This window comes from Carcharhinus amblyrhynchos, chromosome 6 (genome assembly GCF_965287045.1).
Source record: "Carcharhinus amblyrhynchos chromosome 6, sCarAmb.v2.hapA, whole genome shotgun sequence".
NCBI lineage: Eukaryota > Metazoa > Chordata > Chondrichthyes > Carcharhiniformes > Carcharhinidae > Carcharhinus > Carcharhinus amblyrhynchos.
Window position 1 is genome coordinate 59032278 of NC_137329.1, and position 23079 is coordinate 59055356.

Genomic DNA, 23079 nt, shown 5'->3' on the forward strand with positions numbered 1-23079 from the left:
AGCAGTGGCTCTCTCTCTCTGCCTCGAGGTGTGCTGAAAGCTTCAGGACTGAGAAATCAGAGTTTCAATTCTCCATCCAAAGGACTGATTCACAGCAGGCGGTGCAAAGCTGCAAAATTCAGCATCACGTGAGCATACTTACTTTCTGTGCTAAGCCTAGTGTGTTTTGATTGGAACAGTATATTTAGCTGTTAAGATTTATACAATATCATTGTTTCGTTTTGCTTGTTTGTAATTGGTAAACATTATTGCTAATTGTCTTGTATATTAACTGTATTCTTAAATGTGTATCTGTCACTTGAATCTCACCTGGAGTGAAACATCTTGGATGGGATGCCCTTCAAAAAATTCTTAGCATTGAATTCACATAAAAACTGGAGTAAATCCCGCTGGTTTTTTTGAGTGGGATTTTTGAAATGAATTTCCACCCATGCCTGGCCATCTTGATTGTCTTGATCTCTCCCATCCCTCACCAGACACTTCAGTCCTGGGCCCGATAATGAAATTTAAGCCATTATTATAATAAAATATGCAGTTCCACGCCGATTTCTGGCTCGGAGCTACGGCACCAAAAATCCAGCAGCTGGAGACTTGCGGAGGCCGTGGTGCTCAGTGGGAAGCCCACTATATGGCCTTGGCTTGAGCCTCTGGGCCACTGCACTGTTGAGAGAATCGCCCTCTTTATGTTTACCCGTGCTAAATTCAAAGTACAAAACATACGGTCAAGGCTGACTTCACAAAACACCTCGGAGTTTCTAACCTGGCTCATAATAACTGGGAGCTCCTTTGCCTGATCAAAATGTATATTCCCTGATTGCTTTGGGATCATTGGACTGAAATGTAAATGATCACCAGTGGTCATGCCACCCTGGAGAGCATGCATGATAGCCTCATTTCTCAGAGCTGTGACATACCCGGTTGGTCTTAGAAGACTGACGCAGGCTGCCAAGATGGCTTGTGGGGGACAAAGATTAGCCGCGAAGGGCTGATGATGCCATGCAAAATGGAGACCCATGCTGCCAACTTGTCCATCATTGAGTAGTGCATTGGGCTGCTGAAGATGTGCTACCTGGGCCACTCTGGTCCTGCAGTACAGTCCCTGAGAGTGCCCTGCATCATTGTGCTGAACAATCCGGCACAGCAGCAGGGAGACTTCCTGGAGGAGGAGGAAGAGGTTGGCGAGCAGGTGGATGCCCCTGATGTGGAGGGAGCCCAAAGGGATCTGAAGGAAGAGGCCATGGAGGAGCTAGAGGAGAAAAGACAGTAACGACAAAGGAGTGGCAGGGCTGAGAGGTGAGGGAAACCTCATCATCAAAAGTAAGTGGGTGTGTAGACCACCACCCTATCCCTCCCCTGGGAGCCAGCAAATCCTCCACCCTCAAACTTGTCCAAATCCCTGCCATTGCTTCCATTGACCTCACACCAGGATGATGGACCTGAGTTGGCTGTGTTCGCGAGTTTGCTGGTTCAGGCAGGACAGTAATGATGGCTTGCTATACAGCACACTGTGATATTGCCCTGGTGCCACACAAGTCTAACGCCTGCCTGTTCTTTCACCTTAAACTGGCACCGGATCCATGTTTGAGTGAGGGTTGGGGGCACCACTATGCAGTCTAATGCTCCAGAAGTAAGAGTGGCTGGTTGTTTAGGATGGGAGGGGGGGGAGGGGGGCAGTCCTAATGTTTGGTGGGTGCTGGGAATGCTGCACTAGGCTATGTGACACTGTGAGCCTACATGGCACCCACCGCTGGGACTGTTTATCATGAATACTTGGAGTCCCATGCCAGCCAGTGGTCTGGCACAGGTGCTGGGAAATGGGAATTACGTACTCAGGGGCCAAAGGGCCTTTCCCACACACAACAATGCTCTGAGGCCCTCTGGGTATGGTCAGTGTCCGGTCATCTTTGTGGGAAGCGAAACACAGACAGATTAGTCACAGCTGTGGGGTGCAATATCATTTATTCATGATGTTTAACAGTGCATATAACCCTCTCCTAAATAACATGTAGTCCTTTACTCATGCCATCTTGGTGATCCTACAACCTCTTAATCCTTTGTGGCCTACCCCATTCCTAGGGTACATAACAGAGATGGTGGCGGTCTGCGCCCCGTGCCCCTTTGATGCCCTTGGCAGGTGTCCCCTAGAGGGCCGAGACCTGAAGGGCCTGGGCCTACTTTCTGGTGTCACAGACGTATCAATGCCAGCCTGTTCATCCTGCTGCCCATGAGATTCCCCCATATCAGGAAGGGGGGAAATTGGAAAGCCTACTGATGGCCGGAGATTCCAGGTGGAAGGCCCCCGTACAGGCTTCAGCTGTTCCTCTATTTGGGTGTCCATAGTCCGCTGGGCCACTCCATGGGATGATAGGGCATCTGGAATGAGCTCCAGAAGCCCCTACATCATCTGGTGCTGCCAGTCTTGGAGGACCAACTGCATTCACCCGACGGTGTGCGGGGCCTTGATGGCCCTCTGAGTCTGAGCCAAGCTTTTGATGCCCGCTGCAAGTGTCCTCTGAGACTCAGCCAATCTCTGCAGCTGCTCAGCGATGGCCCATTGTGACTGGACTATGCTTCCGAGCCCCAAGCCATGGCCCACTGTGACTCGGACATGTCTTGGCGCCTACCCCCATGGCGACATTTCCTGACCCAGTCTTTCCACAGCGGGAGCCATCCTTGCAGTGTTGGCCTGGGTGCCATGCAATGCTGGCAACATCTCCTGCATCTGAAGGCTGTGGGACTCCTCCCACAGATGCTGCAGTGTTGCAGACACCACCCTCTTACATTCCTTGGTTCTGCTGCTGTATCTTCAACAGCTTAAGGTGAATTAATCACAGCAGCCCAACACTTGGCCGGGGACCAGCTGATTCCTTGGCTCTGGAAGCCTCCTTGAACCTTTAGATATTCCCATCTCTACCTAACGTACACCAAAACTGTGTTGTGTGCACCAGACTGTGACCCAGAAGCCTCACCACCAACTTGTCTGACTGAGGTGATTTCATCTGCGCTGGTGGATTGTGTGGGGGAAGCCTTTGTCAAATGGATTAAGCTGGCCTTGGCTAATCAGGACCTTCTCTGAGGTGTCCTCCATACTGTAGTGGAGCATTTCAGCAGGAGCTGAAGGGTGAGCAGAGACACCAAATGGCCTGAATGCATCAGGGTCAACTGCTGCAATAAAAGACACATTGATCATCGCAAGAGATGGACAAGTATCTGGGCAGCATGCCACTTACTTGAGAGTTGTCATATGAATGAAGGACTGGAGGATGCTCACTTCCTGGTCACAGGCTGACCTGGTTGTTAATCACAGTTCTGTCCTCCTCTCCAGCTGGATTAATGGCTCCTTCCTCAAAGGGAGCAAGAGGGAGTGAGAATACGAGGCTCGGGGGCTACACCTCCTGTCTTCTCCTGCTCCTGGAGATCATGGGCCATCTTCTGCTGTGGGGGCAGAAGGGGGGATTGAAAGCCTGATGGCTGGAAGGATACAGGGTGTTAGGGATGGTGTCGGTTGGGTGGGGTCTGTCGAAGGTGTGCCTTGACAGGCAGAGGTTGTGACATGCTGTGGCAGGGGGGGTTGGAGGCAGATGCTGGGGCCGGGTGCTGGAAGACCACGGGTTGTCAGAGCGTGAATGGACATCATAGGCACGACAAACAGGGTTGATGCCAGGATGGAATGAACACTTACCCTTGCTGCCTTAAGGAGATCATTCATTTTCTTCTGGCACTGGTGGCCGGTATTCCATGCCAGTGCACAGGCACTGACTCCCACTACCATCGCCTCCCAGACCTCGTTGCTGACCCAACCGTTGGGTCATTGCCCATCCTGGGGAAAGAGACTTTACCTCTACTGTGGCCAGCAGACTCTCCTTTGATAATTCACGGGGCTACTCTATAAGGTGCATCTCCCTGGCGTGAACACCTGCTTTTCCATTGTTAGCGCTTATATTTAGCTCTCCCTTGTCAACGCTGTTCAACTGCAGCCATTTTGAACAGGTCATGTACCCAGAGAGCCCACGGTGGTGAGAATCATATCGAGGCTCTTTCATTGCACAAAGTCTCATTGTGATTCGTGGCTCGCCAAAAAACCAGTGCATATAACTCCTGTTCTCCTATCCATGTGGCACTTAAAAGTTTTTTGTAAGATCTCCCCTAGGGAGTGGGATGGTTGGCAAGAGCAAGGATTGGTAGGAGAGGGAATCAAAGTCAAAGAGAGAGTTGGCATCAAGAGGTTGGGTTATTGAGCAGAAAATGAAATTTTTGTCACTAGGAAATATTACAAGCTCTATTAACTGGCTGGTGTTAAAGTGAAATACGATAAAATGGGGCAACATTAAATGGGGACTTACCATGTGAATATAAGGCTGCATATATGTATGCATGCATGTATATTCTGATGAAAGATCACACAGCTAAGCCTTTGGGCTGAATATTGCACCACCTGACCACCCTTATTAGGGAAGATGTCCTGCGTCTGGGAGTTGCTTGTCAATCAAATGACTGGCAACTCTCTGGTTCAGAAGTCCAATTGGGAATGGCCTTGACTGGGACTATAGGCAGACCATAAAAAAGAGAAGCGTGGATGAAGGTCTTGCTGGTTTGCCTGCCTGCCAGCTGCCCCTTGGGGATACAAAATTTTGACCATGAACTTTGTTTCTCGCACCATTGACGTGCTAGATTTGCCAAATATTTCCAGCATTTTCTTTTTTTTAATTTAAGATTTCCAACATCATCATATTTTGCTTTTTTATACACTGTGTATGTTAGTGTGTGGGATGTGTGTAATTATATATCCACATATAAGTGCAATTATGTATGAATGTATGTATGTACATACATGTCTAAGACCACATCTGGAGTATTGCCTAAAGTTTTGTCACTTATTTATGAAAGGATATTATTGAATTAGAAGCAATGCAGAGGTGATTCGCTTGGCTGATTTCTAGGATGAAGGGATTGTGAGGAAAGATTAGTCAGGTTGGGTCTGGATCCATTGGAGTTATAAGATTGAGAGGTGATCTCATTGAAACTAATAAAATCCTTATGGGACTTGGCATGGTGGATGTCTCTTGTGGGAGAGGCTGGAACTGTGGGATACTGTTTAAAAATAAGGGATATTGCTTGATTTGAGAATTATTTTCTCTCAAAAAGTGTGGAATTCTCTTCCCGAGAAAGCAATAGGGACAGGGTCAATCAATTTATTCAAGGCTGAATTTGACAGATTCTTGACTGACAAGGGAGTCAATGGTAGACAGGAAAGGTCAGAATCAGATTAGCTATGATCTTATCAAATGGTGGAGCAGCCATAGAGCCAAATGGCACACTCCTGCTCCGAATTCCTATGTTCATAATTAATAACTACAAACACACTTATTGTGCGATATAAGTTCTGAAGCTTAAATTAAATATTCTTATTTTGCATTTCTGCCTCTTTTTCCTACCCATGATTTTCTCTCTTTTTATGATTTGTACCTTGTTTAGGCTAGTGTTGTATTTATTCTTTCTTAATCCTGAAACCTCACCGGTTTGCAAAACCCAGTGAGCGCCTATTATAGCAACTTGCTGGGCAATTCCCCACAGAGGGCTAAACTATCTAAGAGTAACAAGGTGTCCTCTCTTCAACACCTTTGAAATCTGCACCTTTTAAAATGGATTGTGTTTACAAATTGGGCTCACTTCCACAATCACCAGATATCAAACAGGAGTTTATCTATCCAGTATAAACAGATAGCTAGATGGAGATCAAGATTGTGGAAGAGAATTTCAGTACTGCCTGATCACGTAAAGAAAGCAAGAAGCTCCACAACACCAAGGTAATGCCCAACAGGTTTATTTGGTAGCACATACTTTCAGAGTGTCACTCCTTCTTCAGGTGAGTGAGGAGTTGAGTTCACAAGCAGGGCATTTATAGACACAAATTCAATTTACAAGATAATGGTTATAAAGACTCCCATTCCAACCATTATCTTATAAATTGAGTTTGTGTCTTTATATGCCCTATTTGTGAACACTCACCTGATGAAGGAGCTTGAGACTCCGAAAGTTAGTGCTGCCAAATAAACCTGTTGGACTTTAACCTGGTGTTGTGAGACTTCTTACTGCGCTTATCCCAGTCCAATGCCAGCATCTCCACATCATATAAAGAAACACACATTTGAGCATCTGGCTGCTAGTGCGGACGAGTGTTTGTAAAACTCGGACAAAGAAACGTGTGAACGTAATCAATCATCGGGAAAGAAAGGAAGTATGTTAAGACCGGTCGGTAAATAGGGAATAAATAATCAAGTGGGATTCTTAAAGGGTAGAGAGAGGTCAAGGGGAACTCTCAATGCCAAGAACGAGCTTGGCTCCAAACACCGAGCCATTCAGGCAGATGATGAGAGCAGCCTATCCGTCTCGCTGTCTTTCAGAGAGGGATTTACAGAGGAACCAACGATGTGTGAGTGATGTCAAAGAGAGAGTTGTGGCTGTGTAAAGTCGAGCCAGCTCAGACAGGCTTCAACAGTGCCATCCCACCATTCAGCAAGCGCAAAGCCACTCCGAGCCAGGCGGTAGCAGCACACAGTTGATCACAGCCATCACACTGAGACTCTCCAACACACGGGCTGGGGCGGCAGCAGTGTCACCACAGGACACCTTTCACTGACGGCAGCCACAGGAATCGGTGCGAGGACATCCTGAGGCTTTTGTGCCTGTAGGATTATATCCCACTCTATCCGCGCCACACAAAGAAAATCTAATCCCAAAGGAGCAGGGATCTGGTGATTTAATCTCAGAAAATTGTTTCAGTTGACACGGAGAAAAAAAAGAGAATTGTAAGAAGAGTAAAAGGTGAGTTTTAAAACCATTCGACATTTATCGAATAACAATATTTTGATGTGTAGTTGTATTATAGCTGGAAGCGCAAACCAGTTTTATTGCGGACGGGTCTCACTGGTGGACTAATTGATACGAATTCCTTTGAAGTTTGCTCCCGAGCCCGGACGGGCAAGAGGCAAGTGCGATGTAATCTTCACCATGGAGCCGAGAGAGATCCCAGTCAATCTTCAGAGCTAGAGCCAGAGCAGGGGAGATTGAAAGGGCGCGATTTCTCTCGCTACAGGGGTACATTGCCAGTCATTTCCTGTCCATTTCTTTCACGTTCTGAATCCACACCTCAACCCCACCGAGCCCAATGACTTTTCTTTTCAAATGCTGCATGTTGCCTTATTATTTCATTGTGTCACAGTAGCAGATATGCCAGGACTGTGTGCTGACATAGCCGAACTGATTGATCCCTGTCCGCCCTGTGTTCAATGGTGGCGAATGATTTACATGGCTCCGGTTTGCGAACGAACCCTTGCCACTGTTTTCTTTGCTAAATCGTCTCCAGTGCTTTGGAAATTCCCTCTTCTTCATTCACCTCAATTCCACTCCGTTTCTGTACTCCAGGCTGTCCTATACTGGACAGGGTTAGTTTCCTGCTGGATGTCTTTGAGAGGCTGCTCGCCTAGCCTCGCTTTTGTGATGAATCCCCCTCTGCTCACCCCAAGGTGTGTAGACACAGACAAATCTTGAAATCCTCCCTCCCACCCCCAGTCCAATGTACAGATCTCAGCCGGAAACTAGTTTGCGTTCGCTGTGCGCTCCCAAGTAATGTTCAACTAACACTCGGGGGAAAGGGGGTCTTTTTTTAAACCAAAAAATATAATTCTGTCGCCTAGACGTGCGAAGAATGAAAAGCATGCGGCGGGTAAAACTGGGTGGGATAGAAAGATATAGGAAACAAGAGTATTGGGGGAAAAGACAGACACAGAGAGGCTAGGCGGTCAGCGTGGGAGAGGAGAATGTGTACAGAACCTATATGTGAATGCAAGCGTTCACAACCTCGTGGTGACTGTCGGGCTAGCCAGGAGATTGGGATCTGATGCGAGGATTGGACTGGGAAGGAATGTACACCAGTTAGGTTCAGCAGATTAATGCCACAAGCTGACATATTAGCTATTCATTCTCTCTCCCCATTGTCCCCCGACTGTACTGGTAATGAGGAGGTTAGAGAGCTTCATCCGCAGTAGCACTGCCACCTCTCAATATATTCTTCACTATTTGGGATTTAAAAGAAGAATATTTCTGTTTTTATGCATTCACCACATTAGGAGCACTGTGTCTCCAGAGGTTAGGTATTATCATGGCCTCTGGGTAACAGCTTTCCTAAAACAATGGGAAAAGGACATGTAAAAACAACTTAATTAATTACCTTAGATCAATGGAAGTATATTTTACTGAATTGTGTGTGTATATGAGAGAAGTAACAAATCTTCACTCTAAACACAGGCCAGTTTGCCTAAGATCAGTGGTGCAGAAACTTTTAAAGACAGTTCAGGACAAAATTAATTGGTATATGTGGAGAAGTATGAGCTAATCACAGATTTAAAGGTAAATTGACCCGCTTGATTGGGTTCTTGTAAGCACTAAAAAGTGTTGATGAGGGTAGTGTGGTGGATGTTGGGTATGTGGACTTTCAAAAGGTGATTGCAAAGTACCAAATGATAAACTCATTAGTAAAATTGAAATATATGGGATTAAAAGAATAGCAGAGACAAAAGTGACTAAGGGACAGATTGTAGAAACTAGTGGTGATCAGTTGTTTTTTTAGAGGTAGCTGTTGGAAGTATTGCTCTCTTTTAATATATGTTAATAAACTAGACTGAACTATGCAGGGCATAATTTCAAAATTAACAGATGGCAAGGAGCTTAGAGATGTAGTTAACATTTAAGAATTAGTATGCACTGTGCAAGAAATGTGGATTTCAGAGAGCTTAGGATTTGAGGAGCACAAAGAAATGTGGCATCTGTGAGGTGAAACATTTTGGTAAGAAGAATGAGGAGATACAGTGTAAATGGAATGGTACAATTTTAAAGAGTGTGTAGGAACAGAGAAGCCAAGGTTGGATGTACAGAAATCTTAGAAAGTGGCAGGACAAGTTGTTAATAGTCATATGGAATCTTTGGTGGTATTATTAGAGGCATAAAATGCAAAATCAAGAAACTTATGCAAAACCTTTATACATTAGGCTACAAATGGATTACTTTGTCCAATTCAGGACACCACAATTTAAGAGAAGTGCAGATGAGATTTACCACAGTGACACCAGGGATGAGCGACTTTAGTTATGTTAAGGACCAGATCAGAAACTCCAAGGTATATTACAAAGTTAGCCTAGTCTCCAACTTCTTTTAATTTTGGCATTAGGGTGAGTAGAAGGTGTTTTGGTCCAGGTATGATATGATTGACTCGCTAGGAAGCTTTTGTTAAAACAAAATTTATTTATTTAACAACACAGTTCAAACACAACAAAAAGAATTAGCATAACCTTTACCAATTGAAATATTTAAACATGACAAGGTATAATTCTTAACAGTGCAGACACAGAGAAAGCCTGAAATCCTCCCTCCCCCTCCAATCCAATACACAGATCTCAGCTGGGAACTAGTTTGCATTCACTTGTGCACTCCCGAGTATCATTGAGCTAACACTTGGGAAAAGGGGGTCTTTTTTAAACCAGAAAATATAACTCTATTGAGTTGATGTCCAAAGAATGAAAAGCATGCGGCGGGTAAAACTCGGTAGAACAGAGAGATGTAGGAAACTGAGAATATCGGAGGAAAGACAGACATAGAGAGGCTAGGCAGTCAGCATGGGGGAAGAGAGTGTGTATTGAACTTTTATGTGAATGCAAGCATTCACAGACTCGTGGTGACTGTTGGCTAGCCAGGAGATTGGGTTTTGATGAGAGGACTGGACTGAGAAGTGAATATACACTGGTTAGATTCAACAGATTAGAAACTCCAAGGTGTATTACAAAGTTAGCCTGGACCTCAACTTTTTTTGATTTTGGCATTGAGGTGGGCATTAGGTATTTTGCACCTATTATGCTTCAATTGACCAGCTAGGAAGCTTTTGATGAAACAAAATTTATTGAACAACAGTTAAAATATAACAAGAATTAGCATAACTTCCATGAATTGAAATATTTAAACAATACAAGGTTTAATTCTTAACAACTAACTATCTCTCTAGTTTTAATTTAAGTAATATCCCCACAGACATAAATCCCCCTTCAGAACAAGTTAGCACAAAACAGATATGCTCATGTGTGTGCTATGTTTCCAGCCTTCCAACCACTTTGAGCAAATCCAGTAATACCCCTGTCTTCTGACTATCATTCAGCAGCCTCCAGAGAAAAACACTTATTTCCTGGCAAATCCCTGCCTCCAAATCCAGAGAGAAGAAAGAGACACAGACTGATCCCAAGCAGCAGCTGAGCTTATTTTTTGGTGTAAGCTGTGTCCCACCCAGTCATGTGATTTTTGCATGCCAATCTACCTAATCAAGCCCTACTTTGAAAAACCCCAGGAGAAAACATTAAAATAACAACTGCATTAGTCCAGATTAAAACAAACATAGCAATTAAGACCAATTATGCTGCTGTAGTATCAACAGGCTGCTGGTTACAGACAAAGGTTAATAGAATTGACAACTAAAATAAATCTTGCACAAGAAACATGACATAAGTACATTTCTGAAAGGCACAATATCATTACTGTTCTCTGGAGCAATTGAAGAAACTGCGGTGATTCTCCATAGACCAGCAAAGTTTAGGAAGAGAATTAGTAGATGTTTTTAAAATCATGGACAGCTTTGATAGAATATATAAGAAGAAATTGTTTTGCAGGGCAGAAGAATTGGTGACAAAAGGATAGATTTATAGTGATTGTCAAGAACATTTTTTTTTTACACAGTGAGTTGTTGTGATCTGGAAAGTACTGCCTGAAGGGGTACATATGAACATATAAATTAGGAACAGGATAGGCCCGTCAACCCCTCGAGGCTGCCCTGCAGTTCAATAAGTTCACAGTTGATCTGATTGTAACTTCAAACCCACATTCCTAACTACCCTTGATAACCTTTCACTCCCTTGTTAATTAAGAATCTTATCAACCTCTGTCTTAAAAATATTCAAAGACTCTGAAGGGGTACATATGAACATATAAATTAGGAACAGGATAGGCCCGTCAACCCCTTGAGGCTGCTCTGCAGTTCAGTAAGTTCACAGTTGATCTGATTGTAACTTCAAACCCACATTCCTAACTACCCTTGATAACCTTTCACTCCCTTGTTAATTAAGAATCTTATCAACCTCTGTCTTAAAAATATTCAAGATAAAGGGGGGGGGGAGCGGTTTGGAACGGAGTTGAGGAAGAACTTCTTCACTCAAAGGGTGGTGAATCTCTGGAATTCTCTGCCCGTTGAAGTGGTGGAGGCTGCCTCGCTAAATATTTTTAAGACGTTGATGGGTTTTTGATAAGAGAGGGGATTAAGGGTTATGGGGAGAGGGCGGGAATGTGGAACTGAGCCACGACAGATCAGCCATGATCTTATTGAATGGCGGGGCAGGCTCGAAGAGCTAGATGGCCTACTCCTGCTCCTATTTCTTATGTTCTTATGTTCTTTCCTTTTGAATTGGAAAGATCTGGAGATTCACAACCCTCTGAGAAAATATTTCTCTTCATCTCCTCTTTAACAAGTGACCTCTTCTTTTTAGATTCTCCAACAAGAGGAAACATCCTCTCCACATCCAACCTGTCAAGACCCCTCAGGATCTTAAAGGTTTCAATCAAGTTGCCTCTTCCTGATGGAAGTAAATTGAACTAGATTCAATATAACATTTAAAAGGGAATTGGATAGATACGTAAAGACAAAAAAAAGAGAGGACCGGGAATTGAGATTAATTGGATATGTGTACTTTGGGGAATTGGGACAGTGAAGAGAACTAAAGGAGTAGTTCCAAGAATTTAAATCAAAGCGGATCAACAGCATACTCTGGGAGAGTGAGGAACAACTCTGGAGAGGTCCCAAGAAATTAAACAAGGTGACAACCAATCAGACAGCAACAAACCAGAGGGGAGAAAAAAGGGTTAAATAATACCACAGCACAAGAAAGGACAGCAGGGCTATGTTTATGGGGAAACATTTATTTTAAAGTAATTTATTTTTTTTCCTAAATCTAACAAAAATAAAATGAGTTAATTAATTACATAAAGTTTAATTAATTTTTTGACTAGAGCAGGGCAAGTTTTAAGTTTATTTCTGATAAGTTTAAACAGCAGCCTAATAAATAAAAATACGGCAGGATACCTCAGTCTTATTGAATATAGATGTACATGAGTCGATCTTACTTTCTAACCAGTATTCAGTTCAAAATACTGACAATGGTTCCTCTGTGGAGTACAGACATAATCAAGTTCAAGGTAATATGCATGACTCAATTATGCAGTGAGGATGGGGGGAGGGCAGAGCAAAGGAAGACCACAGAAGCAATAATGATAGGGGATTTAATAGTTGGGGTACAGACAGGCTTTACTGCAGCCAGTGGTGTGATGCTATGTTACCTCACTGATGCCATGGTCAAGGATCTATAGTGGGACAGCTGATCTTCCTGGTGGGTGTAGAAAAATGAACCAGAGGTCATGGTTCATATTGTTACCAATGAAAAAGGTGGAAAGAGAGATGAGCTTCTGCAGGCAGACTTTTAGTGAGCTAGGAAATAAATAAATAAGGAGGAATTCAAATGTAATAATGTCCAGATTACTCCCAGTGCCACGCACTACCGAATACATAACCAATAAGATAAAGTAGTTAAATGTGTGGCTGGAAATTTTGTATTATAGGGTGAGCTTTAGTTGGCTGAGACATTAGGACTTGTTTTGGGGAAGGTGGAATCTGTACAAACCAAATGGGTTGAACTTCAGTACGATCAATGCCTTCCGGGGAGGTTTGCTTATCTTACTGAGGGACTTGGCAGATAGATTGGAAGAAAATCTTGAAATGAAAGACAACAACTTAGTAAGGCAGAGAAAACAAATCCTAGAAAATAGATAACAAGGGACTTGTTCAGTGGTTTTATATATACATGTATATATATACTTCAATGCAAAACGTCTGGTAAATAAGGCAGATGAGCTGAGGGAACAGATGGGTGCTTGGAAGTGTGATATCATTGTATTACTGAAACTGGGTTTTAAGATAGACAAGAATGACAGTTCAACATTCTTGGTTACCGGATTTTCAGATGAGATAGGAGGATAAAAGAAGAAGGGATTTGCACTATTGACTAAATAAATAATTATAGCTATGAAGAAGAATGATGTGCTAGAAGGATCGTCAATGAAACCTTATGAGTTTAAGTGAAGGACAAAAACTGGGCAATCACATTTCTGGGAGTGTATTATAAACCCCCAAATGTAAGAAAGAGATAGAAACACAAATATATAGGCAGATTTTTGAGATATGCAAAAACTACAGGGAAGTAATAGGACTAAATTTCAATAACCTGAATATTAGCTGGGATGGAATCAATATAAACATTACAGAGACTGCAGAATTCTAAAACAAAATAGCAAGTATGTAGCAAGTCCAACAAGAGAAGGGGCAGTTCTGGATTTAATTTTAGGGAATTAATCCGTGCAGGTGAAATGACTGTCAGTTTGGCAGTTATGACCGTAATTCAGTTTGATTTCGTGTAGTTATGGAAAGGTTTTCAATTGGGGAAAAGCCATTTGTATCAAGCTAAGATGTGATTTAATGAAGGTGGACGGGAATCAGCGCTATTGGAGACATTTAAGGACACAGTAAGTGTTCAGCACAAATATTTTCCCGCATCAAATAAATGTTAGATTCTCAAATCTAGAGCACCCTGGATGTCAAAGAGCAGAGAGAGCTGAATAATACCAAAAAAAGGAAAATTACACTTGATATGAGATATCTTGATATCAATACTGTAAAAAACCTGGAGAAGTATAGAAAGTTCAAGGGTGAAATTAAACATGGAATTAGGGAAGCAAGCATGGAGCATAAAACATTCGGCAAATAAAAACAAGGAAACTCGTATGTTTTATAAATACATAAAGAGCAAGTGGGAATTTAATGTAGAGGAGGGTCTATTACAGACAATTGGTAACCTTTGTGTGGAAGAAGCAGTCAAGGACACAGTTCTAAGTGAAGATTTCATCTATTTTCACAGAAAAGAGGTATAATACATACATTCAGCAGGAGGAGGAATGTGAAATATTAGATTTAATAAACATAGAGGAAATATTAAAGGATTTAGCATCTTTGGAGGTAGATAAATTGCTTCGACTGGTCCAGATGAAAAGTATTCTAGTCTGTTTAGAGAAGCAAAGGAAGAAATAGCAGAGGCTCTGACCATCATTTTCCAATCCTCTTTGGTCACAGGTGAGGATTGGTGGACTACTAGCATTTAGCTATTGTTCAAAAAGGGAGAAAGGATTGATCTTGCAATTAAAGACAGTCGGCCTCACCTCGGTGGAGGTTATTTGAAAAAAAATCTGCAGGTTTGCATTAATTGCCATTTAGAAGGCATGGATTTATTAAGGGAAGGGCCTGTCTGACTAACTTGAATGATTATTTTGAAGAGATAACAATGAGGGTCAATGAGGTTAGCGCATTTGATGTAGTTAACATGGCTTTTAGAAAGACTTTTGACCAGGTCTCACATTGCAGACTGGCTTGAAAAGTAAAAGCTCATAAGATCCAAGGGAAAGTGGCAAGTTGGATCCAAAACTGACTCAGAGGCAGCCACAAAGGGTAGTGGACAACAGCTATTTTTGTGACCGGAAGATTTTACTAGCTGTCTAGCTTTTTGTGGTATACATCAATGATTTAGACTAAAATATAGAGGACACGATTAAGAGGTTTGCAGATGATACGAAAAAAACTGTCTGTGAAGTTGATTTGAGTAAAATAACTGTTGAATTCAGGGAGATATCAATAGATTAGTCAGGTGGGCAGAAAAGTGCCAAATGCAATTCAGTCTGGAGAAGTGTGATATTTATTTGGGAGGGAAAGGAAAATGCAACTAAGAAAGGTACAATAGAATTCTTAACTTCAGAGAAACAAAATGAGCTCTAATTATATACCACAAATACCTGAAAACAAAAGGACTGGCAGATAAGGGTCCCGATTTTACCATCACGTTGCACCTGTTTTCGGGTGCGAAAATTTGGTAAAGTTGGGCATGAAACAAATAGCACAAAGTGCGCCTGCCTCCATGCCGATTCCTGTTTACCAAGGCCCGAAAATGGCCACGATCGGGACCGTGCCCAAAATGGACGTGAAGGCCATTTAAATGTATTTACATGTATGTAAATTGACTTAATGGGCTGCATGCTCAACTTCCCCCTTTACCACCGCGTTCACCCCCTTCCAGAATTGGCACAAACAGACATTCTCCATAGAAGTCCAATTTGGGCGCTCCAGTTAGTGAGGAGGTAAGCGCCAAGTGGCTAATAGCTCTCTGCTTAAGATCACTGGGGCGTGTTAGGGGGGCAGTGGGGGAGGTCTGCTGCCACTCTGCCTAAGATCAGTGGGAGAGAAGGAGGGTCCGCTGCCATTCGGCTTGTGACCAATGGGGGGAAAGGGGGGTCCGCTGCCACTCTACCTGAGATCAGTGGAGGGAAAGGGGGTCCACTGCTACTCTGTCTGAGATCAGTGGAGGGAAGGGGAAGTGATTGGTCTGGGTGGGGAAGGGGTGGGAAGATAAGGGGGTCAGTAATCTTGGGGGGCTGCTGGGACTCTCACCTCCTGTTTTGGGCTTGATCTACATATTTCAAGCTGATTGGAGTAGGCATTGCTCCTCCTCCAAGGCTTGATCTCATTTGCATCTTAGCCAAAAGGCTGAGATGCCACTTTTAAAAATTCTTCAAATGAAGCTAAAATGCAACCTAATAACTTCAACCAAGTACAGCATGTCGATACTAACTTGATCTTAGCCAAAAGGCTGAGAAGCCAGCTTGTTTGAGCAGCCTCCAATGCAAGTATATCCCACCTTAACTGCACACAAATTTCTCGGTGCGGTCTCACCAATTCCCTCTACAGCTCTAGCAAGACTTGCCTACTTTTATATTCCATCCCTTTGCAATAAAGACCAACATTCCATTTGCCTTCCTAATTACTTTATGTACTTGCATGCTAACTTTCTGTGATTCATACACAAGGACACCCAGATTCCATGTACCACAGCATTCTACAGTCTATCTTGATTTAAGTAATATTTAATCATATAATAAAAAAAAAATTTGGTTTCTCAAGACCCTGGAATTAGAGCAGTACAGATATGTCACAGGCTTGTGGAGCTGGAGGAGATTACAGAGGTAGGAAGGGAATAACCATATTGAGGTTTAATCACAAGAAATGAGAATTTTAAAATCAAGATATTGCTTAACCAGGAGCCAGCATAGGTCAATATGTGAAAGGGACTTAGCTGAATTAAGGCACAGGCAGCTGAGTTTTGGATGACTTCGAGTTTATAGAGAGTACAATGTGGAAATCCCAGCCAAGAATCTATTGGCATAATCAATTCACACAGTAACAAAGATACAAATCAAAGTTTCTACAGAAGATTGGCTGAGACAGAGGTAAAATCAGACTACATTATGGAGTTCTTAGTGATGAATGCGATGTTGGATGCTTATTTCAGGATCAAATATGATACCATACTTATGAACAGACTGACTTAATCTCAGACTATTGTCAGGGAAAGGGATGGAGTTGATAGATAGGGACAAGGACCAAATACAATGGCTTCAATCTTCCCACTATTTAATTGGTGGAAATTTCTGTTCATCCAGTGCTGAATTTACATCATGAAAAAGGCTGGAGACAGTCACTCCTAGAATAAGGGACACTGCAAAGTGTCCACCGAAACCACTGTTATATTAAGCAAGATGGGAAATGAAGAGTGGAAGAACTGATCATGTTTATTTGGTTGCAGAATTAATGGTACAGCAGTGACTAAAACTGCTAAAATTAATCAAAATCTACAGCAATGCTTTTAACCTCTTAATCAGGAGAATGCATGTTGCTCGACGTGATATTGTAGAACATCTGAGGATAATATCTTGATAAAAATATATTGAAGTCTTTAGGCAAAAGGTAGTATATTTTCTAGCAGGCCATACAATGCTAGAGTTTGAAATAATAGAGATGTCTCACAGTGAATGGTCAAACCTTATTTAGCTATGATGCCAAATTTTGATGGGTCATGGAGATTCCGATTTTAAAAATGTAAAAGGTGCATCCAAGTTTGATGCTTGTCTTATGCCCAAGGTTCATAGGCTATTGAGAGCTAGGAAATGCCAAGTTCTGGGTCTTAACAAAGGGCAGATTTTGTTAAAAAATTCTAACAAAAATGATAACTGCATGACCTGTATCAGTACCAAGTGATACCTTCCGCATAATGGTTTAGATTTTGAGTCTTCAAGTTAAGTACCCCACTGCATTATCCAGATTTTGTTATAATCTACAGTAGCAACCAGGGGTTCCATCAACAGTTGCAGTGTTGGATATTGAAGAATGACAGGTTTGATAGTCAACCAGGGAAGTGCCACTTTGGTTTGTTGGCGTTATATGGGAGTGGTTTAGTTAAGTTCCAAAGTTATAAAGTAGAGGTTATTAATGAAGTGGTCCAGACACTTGGGAAAATGTAAATAAGAATTGGGTCTCATCAGATATATCAACAATGCATCCTATACTTCATCCCTTTGACAGACCAAATCAAATCTCTGGAGTCAAATATAGCCCAATGGAACTTTCCCAGAAGGGGATAGTAGCATTTGGGGATGGCTTACGTTCAGTTCATCTGGGCATTTGCCCTTCAGCTGGATGTGTCTGATATTGAGTAGCGGTCAGTATCATTCCAGGATATTGGAGGGACAGAGCATTCCATCATGTGCCTGAATAGAAAGTTGTTTCCTCAAGAATGGAAATATGCTATATTTGAGAAGGAGCGAATCATGACCAAATAGACTGTGGAGCTACAAAATTACTATTTATTCAGAAGAACCACACAGCTGGCAATATATCCAAGTGAGCACTTGGTCCTAGGTCTGCTTCAGCCTGCTACAGCAGGCAGGATTATACCTAGCCATAGACTGAATTTATGTGGAGCCTCCCTGAACTAGGCTGATTGTTTAACTGTACGGGGGTGTAGTTCTTTGACAGAAGCTCTGTAGGGAAGTGTAATTTTTTGACAGAGACTCTGTTGGATTGTATTTCTTTGACAGACACCTTGTGCTGTGGTATGACTGATCTATGGCTGTTTATTTCATGAAACCCTATCACCATCCCTTATTCCTTTCCCCCTTGGTTGTTAATCAAGCTTCCCCTTCAATACATCTACACAATTCTCTTGATCTAGTCCCTGAGACAGTAAGTTACATTCTAATTACTCTCTGGGTAAAGATGTTACTCCCACATTCCTTACTGGATTTATTGGTGATTGTCTTTTATTGATGACCGCTAGTTTTGGTCCCCCTACAAGTGGAAACATTTTCTCGAGACTTAAGAAACCTTGACTGTTCCTGATAGTTTAATCCCTCAGTTCTAGTTTCATTTCTGAATTTGTAAATCATTTTTTCACCATTTTTTTCTTCAGTGCATCGATACGCCCATTCTTCAAGTTGTTAAAGTCTTGCATTTTGTCGCAATCTTCTTCGATTCGGTGTCCTACGAATATTTAGAATTTTAATTCCAATTCCTGAGTCCAAGTCGTGGATGTAAATGATGACCAGCAGTGGTCCGAGCATCGATCCCTGCGGAATATCGCTTCATACCTTCGACCAGACTGGGTAAATATATTTTGCCCCTATTTTAAGTTTTCTGTGTTGTGGCTAGCTTATTCTCCATTCTGGCTTGTTCTTTCTCTGTATGTGCTCCCAGCTTAGCCATGAGTCAGCTAGATGGTACCTTATCAAGGGCTTTTGGGAAATTCAAGTTTATTACATCTACTTTTTATGCTACTTCAGATAATCAAATAGGTTTGATCATGCGGGGTATCTCTTTTGAAACCCATGCTAGCCAAACTTTAATATATCTTTGTCCTTTAGACAGTCTTCTATTGAATATATAAGAAACAATTTCCCAACACCAACATTAAGTCAACTGATATAAAGTTACTTGGATTTGTTTCATCTTTTACATATAGGAATAGCATTAGCTATCAGCCTGTCCTCTGGCAGTATTCCCCTTTCTGATATTGTTTTGTAAATATATAATAGTGCCTCTACTCTTAATCCTTTTACTTTAAGCATGCACTGATGCAATCCATTTGGACCAGGTGTTTTATCCTATCTAAGCTTGTCTTTTCATCACTTTCTATCTGAAAAGTTTTATATCTTTTAAATTTGCTTCTTCCAATGATGTGTCCATGCTGTTAAGCATCCCAGGTAAATGATAGCACAGTGGTTAGCACTGCTGCCTAACAGCGCCAGGTTTCAATTCCTGCCTTGGGTCACTAAGTGAGGAGCTTGCACACACCTTCTGCCATTTTGCTATCATTACCTCTGAGTTTATTTTGTGCTTCATTTAGTGAGCCTACCCTGATTCTGATTTTATTAATAATGTGTATAATACTTCACTATTTCTTTCTAACTTCCTGGCTAATTTATTTTTATTTCTCTCCTTTGCCTTCCTGATTATTTGTCGACTTCCTTCTTGACCTCTTTGTATTCCTTTTTGTCATTCTTTCCTTTATTGTTCGTACAGTTAGTGTACAGATGCGCTTTTCTTTAGTTTCAGTTTTAGGATCACTTTATTTGTCCTTAGTGTTTGTGTCATTGCTAGTTTGTTCCTATTTTGTGATGAAATAAATGACTCCTGAACTCTTTTGATTCCTTTTTAAGTATTTCCCACTGCTTTTCCACCCCAACAAAATTAACTTTGTTCCAAATCTATTGCTTTAGCATTAGTTTTATTTATATCTTTCATAATCATTATTTTAAATCTTATTGTGCTCTGATTGCTTTGTTCCCTTAAGTTTCCTTACACCTGCTTTTCTTACCTGTTCTGATTTATTTCCTAATGTTAGATTGAGCAATAATTCCTCTCTTGTTGGGCTTCTGATGTATTAACAAAAAATGAGTCCAGTATACACTGTAAAAATTTCATTCCCTTTACCCCTTTCCTTCCCTCTTGTCAATTTATTTGAAACCTTCCATAATTGCTATTCAAATTCTTTCACTCATTTCATAAATTTGCTTGCATATTTCCACCTCATTTCCCTTCCACTATTAGCTGATGCATAGAATATTAATATGATCAATCCATTTGAATCCTTTATCTCAATCTATACCGATTCTCTTTATATCTTAATAACAGTAGAAAACAAAAGGACATATTGTAATCTCTAATTGGTACAGTTAGTTCTTCCAACACTTAATTCTTTCAAAATGTCAGAAACTGCAATATTTAATTGCGAGAGCTGTTCATCTTGTAGTCATGTAACAGATGTTACTAGATCTAGTTTCTTGCCTCCAGTTCCCCATTTTGTACAAAATGCTGCGCACATTGCTGTATAGGCAATTTAATTTGTTTTTATTTTTGTTTTTCTCACTTCACTTTATTAAGTCTACAGAAACGATAGGGAATGTGGTCGAGCGCAAGGAATGCCTCAGTGATTAAGAATTCAATTATTTTGTTTAATGATAAGAAAGAATGCAGTAACAACAAAATATTATCTTTATCTAATGTCTTTAAAACAAAAAAAGTCCCAAGGCATTTAAAGAGCTAGCAGGAGATGGAGAATACATAGATTAAGGAATATAAAATAATTTCAGATTGTAATAAGTGTTGTTGGGCCGATACTTTAAAATGACAGATTGTACAAATGCAGAGATTAGATAAGCATGCAGCAAAGGCAAAATGATTGTATTGAAGAATTTTAACGGTCCAGACTTTAGGGTAAGCAGACTAGCACATGTCAGAAGGGAAGTAAAATTCTTGAATGTGTTCAGGAAAGTTTTCCACAATAATATGCCCCCAAACCAACAAAGGGGCAGGACAATGTTAGATTTAGTCATTGTCAACAAGCCAGATTTAGTTAATAGACTGGAAGTGCATGAACATTTACTGAATAGTGGTTATAAATGAACATTGTGCTTGAAAGGGGGAAACACAGAACAGGTATCAAGGGCAAGATTTTCTGGTTGGTGGTGTTTCCTGCCTCACTATGCAATGTACTCCCACCAACCGTAGCAGCCCTACAATCATTTGATGTTCCATAGAGTGAGAATTGGTTGGTAATGGGACTTCCACTTCTCATTCCCACTGGCAGCTCTGTAGTTCTAGCAGCAGCAGTGGCAGCAAAGATCAGGACTGAAAATACAAACTGTCCACAGATTCTAAATCCCAGAGTCCAGAAAACACAGCAAGGAGGGGAGGTGAAGCTCAAGGGGAAGAGAGAGAGAGGTGGGGGGTTTTGATGGAGAGGCCAGCTGGGAGTGAGTATCCTTGAGGGACAGACCTTCAGTGCACATCCATTGTGGAAAGAAGCACCTTGAGGAAGGCGCCCTTCCCATCAGCGGGCTGACCTGTCAGACTTTTCCCCTGACCTAGATCTCCTCCCACATTTCAGGCCAGAAACTGCCCTTAAGTGGCCAATAAGGGCACCAACTTAAGTGAGGGCAGGCTGCCATATGTCATGTCCACCCCATGGAAAATTGAGGACAGATCGGGGATAGGCAGGAGGCTGGTAGATAGCCCACCTGGGGAATTTTACAAGTCCTCCACCTGCAAACTTGTTGGCAGGCGTTGAAATTCTGCCCACAGTTTCTAGTTTTAGGTAGAGTTGACTTCAACAAGGTGAGACAGACTATCCACGATAAACTGGGAAAATCTGCTACTCATTGCCACTCTTCCATTTCCGTGAGATGATGGACATTTAATAATATTGCCAGTGGAATTTAAGGAAATGGCAGCAACATTGAATGATTAATTTCTCTCAGTTTTTATAATGGAAGAAGTAATTAGCATGCCAGCCATTCCAATAACACTAATATTGAATCGAGACAGGGATTCAGCAAAAATAACAGAAACAAAGTAACAGTAATTAAAAAATGAATGGCACAAAAGAGCCAGATAAAACCAGATAGTTTCCTTCCCAAAGTTTTAACGGAAGTAGATGAGAACATTGCAGATGCCCTAAGTCTGATCTTACAAAGTTCTCCTGATGCAGGGATCATTACTTAAGATTAGAAAATTGTGCATGTTATTCTGCTATTTAAGGAAGATGAGAGAAGGAAACCAGGGAATCATAGACTAGTTGGCCTAATATTTGCCATTAGGGAGTTAATGGAATCTGTAATTAAGGATCCCTGAAATTTTTCAGCTAATCAGAAAGAGTCAGTACAGATTTGTTAAAGGCAGATTAAGCTTGACAAACCTGACTGAAAACTTTCAAGAAGTGACAGAAGTAGTGGACAATGAAATGTCCATGGGTCTTATTTATATAGCTTTTCAGAAGGTATTCCACAAAGTTGCTTAAAACAGCCAGTTAGCCAAAATTGAAGCTCATGGGATTGAAGGCAAATGATTGATTTGGGAAATTGGCTGAATGGCAGGAGATAGAGTGTAGTGATAATGAACACGTACACCAACTGATAGCTTATAACTAGTTCCGCAAGGTTCTGTGTTGGGGCTTCAACTATTCATCATAATTGCTAACTAGTTAAATGATGCGATAGAAAGCCACATATTCAAGTTCGTCCATGACACAAAAATTAATGACCACTGCATTTTATCAGTGTTAATCAAAAAATTGCAGAGCGACTAATAGTTTAAGTGAATGAGGAAAACTGTGTCAGTTGGGTTTCAAACTAGGTATATGTAAGTTCATCTACTTTAAAAAGGATTAATCAAAATAGCAAAAAACTAGAAGCAATGGAGATCCAAAGAAGTTTGGGTACTCATCCTAGCAAGTGGAGAGTATTCCATCATACTGTTGACTTATGATTTTGTAGATGGTGTAAAGGCTTTTGGAGAGTTAAAACATGAGTTAATTGCCACAGAATTCTTGACCTGTTCTTGAGGTCACAGTATTTATGTGACTTGTCCAGTTAACTTTTGGTCAATGGTAATCCCCAGGATGTTGAAGGTGCAGGGAACTGGTTATATGCTCGCTTGTTGAATTGGTTATTGCTTTTCAAAATTATTAATTGGCTCTGCTTCCATCACCCTTGTAGGCAGTGAGT

General features: G+C 41.6%; 1 protein-coding gene across 3 annotated transcripts in view; it reads left to right on the forward strand.

The window, feature by feature from the left end:
- Positions 1-6512: 6512 nt before the first annotated feature.
- The window catches only part of LOC145343954 (excitatory amino acid transporter 2-like), a 181092-nt gene continuing 164525 nt past the window's right edge, over positions 6513-23079 (forward strand). For 2 of the 3 annotated variants that reach the window (XM_080190531.1, XM_080190528.1), the window contains exons 1-2: positions 6513-6825; positions 18489-18681. In XM_080190531.1, coding sequence (XP_080046657.1) covers positions 18614-18681 — 68 coding nt within the window. In that variant the 5' untranslated portion in view covers positions 6513-6825; positions 18489-18613. Of the gene's footprint in view, positions 6826-11837; positions 11907-18488; positions 18682-23079 lie in introns of those variants that run through there. The other variant, XM_080190529.1, reaches the window with a different exon arrangement.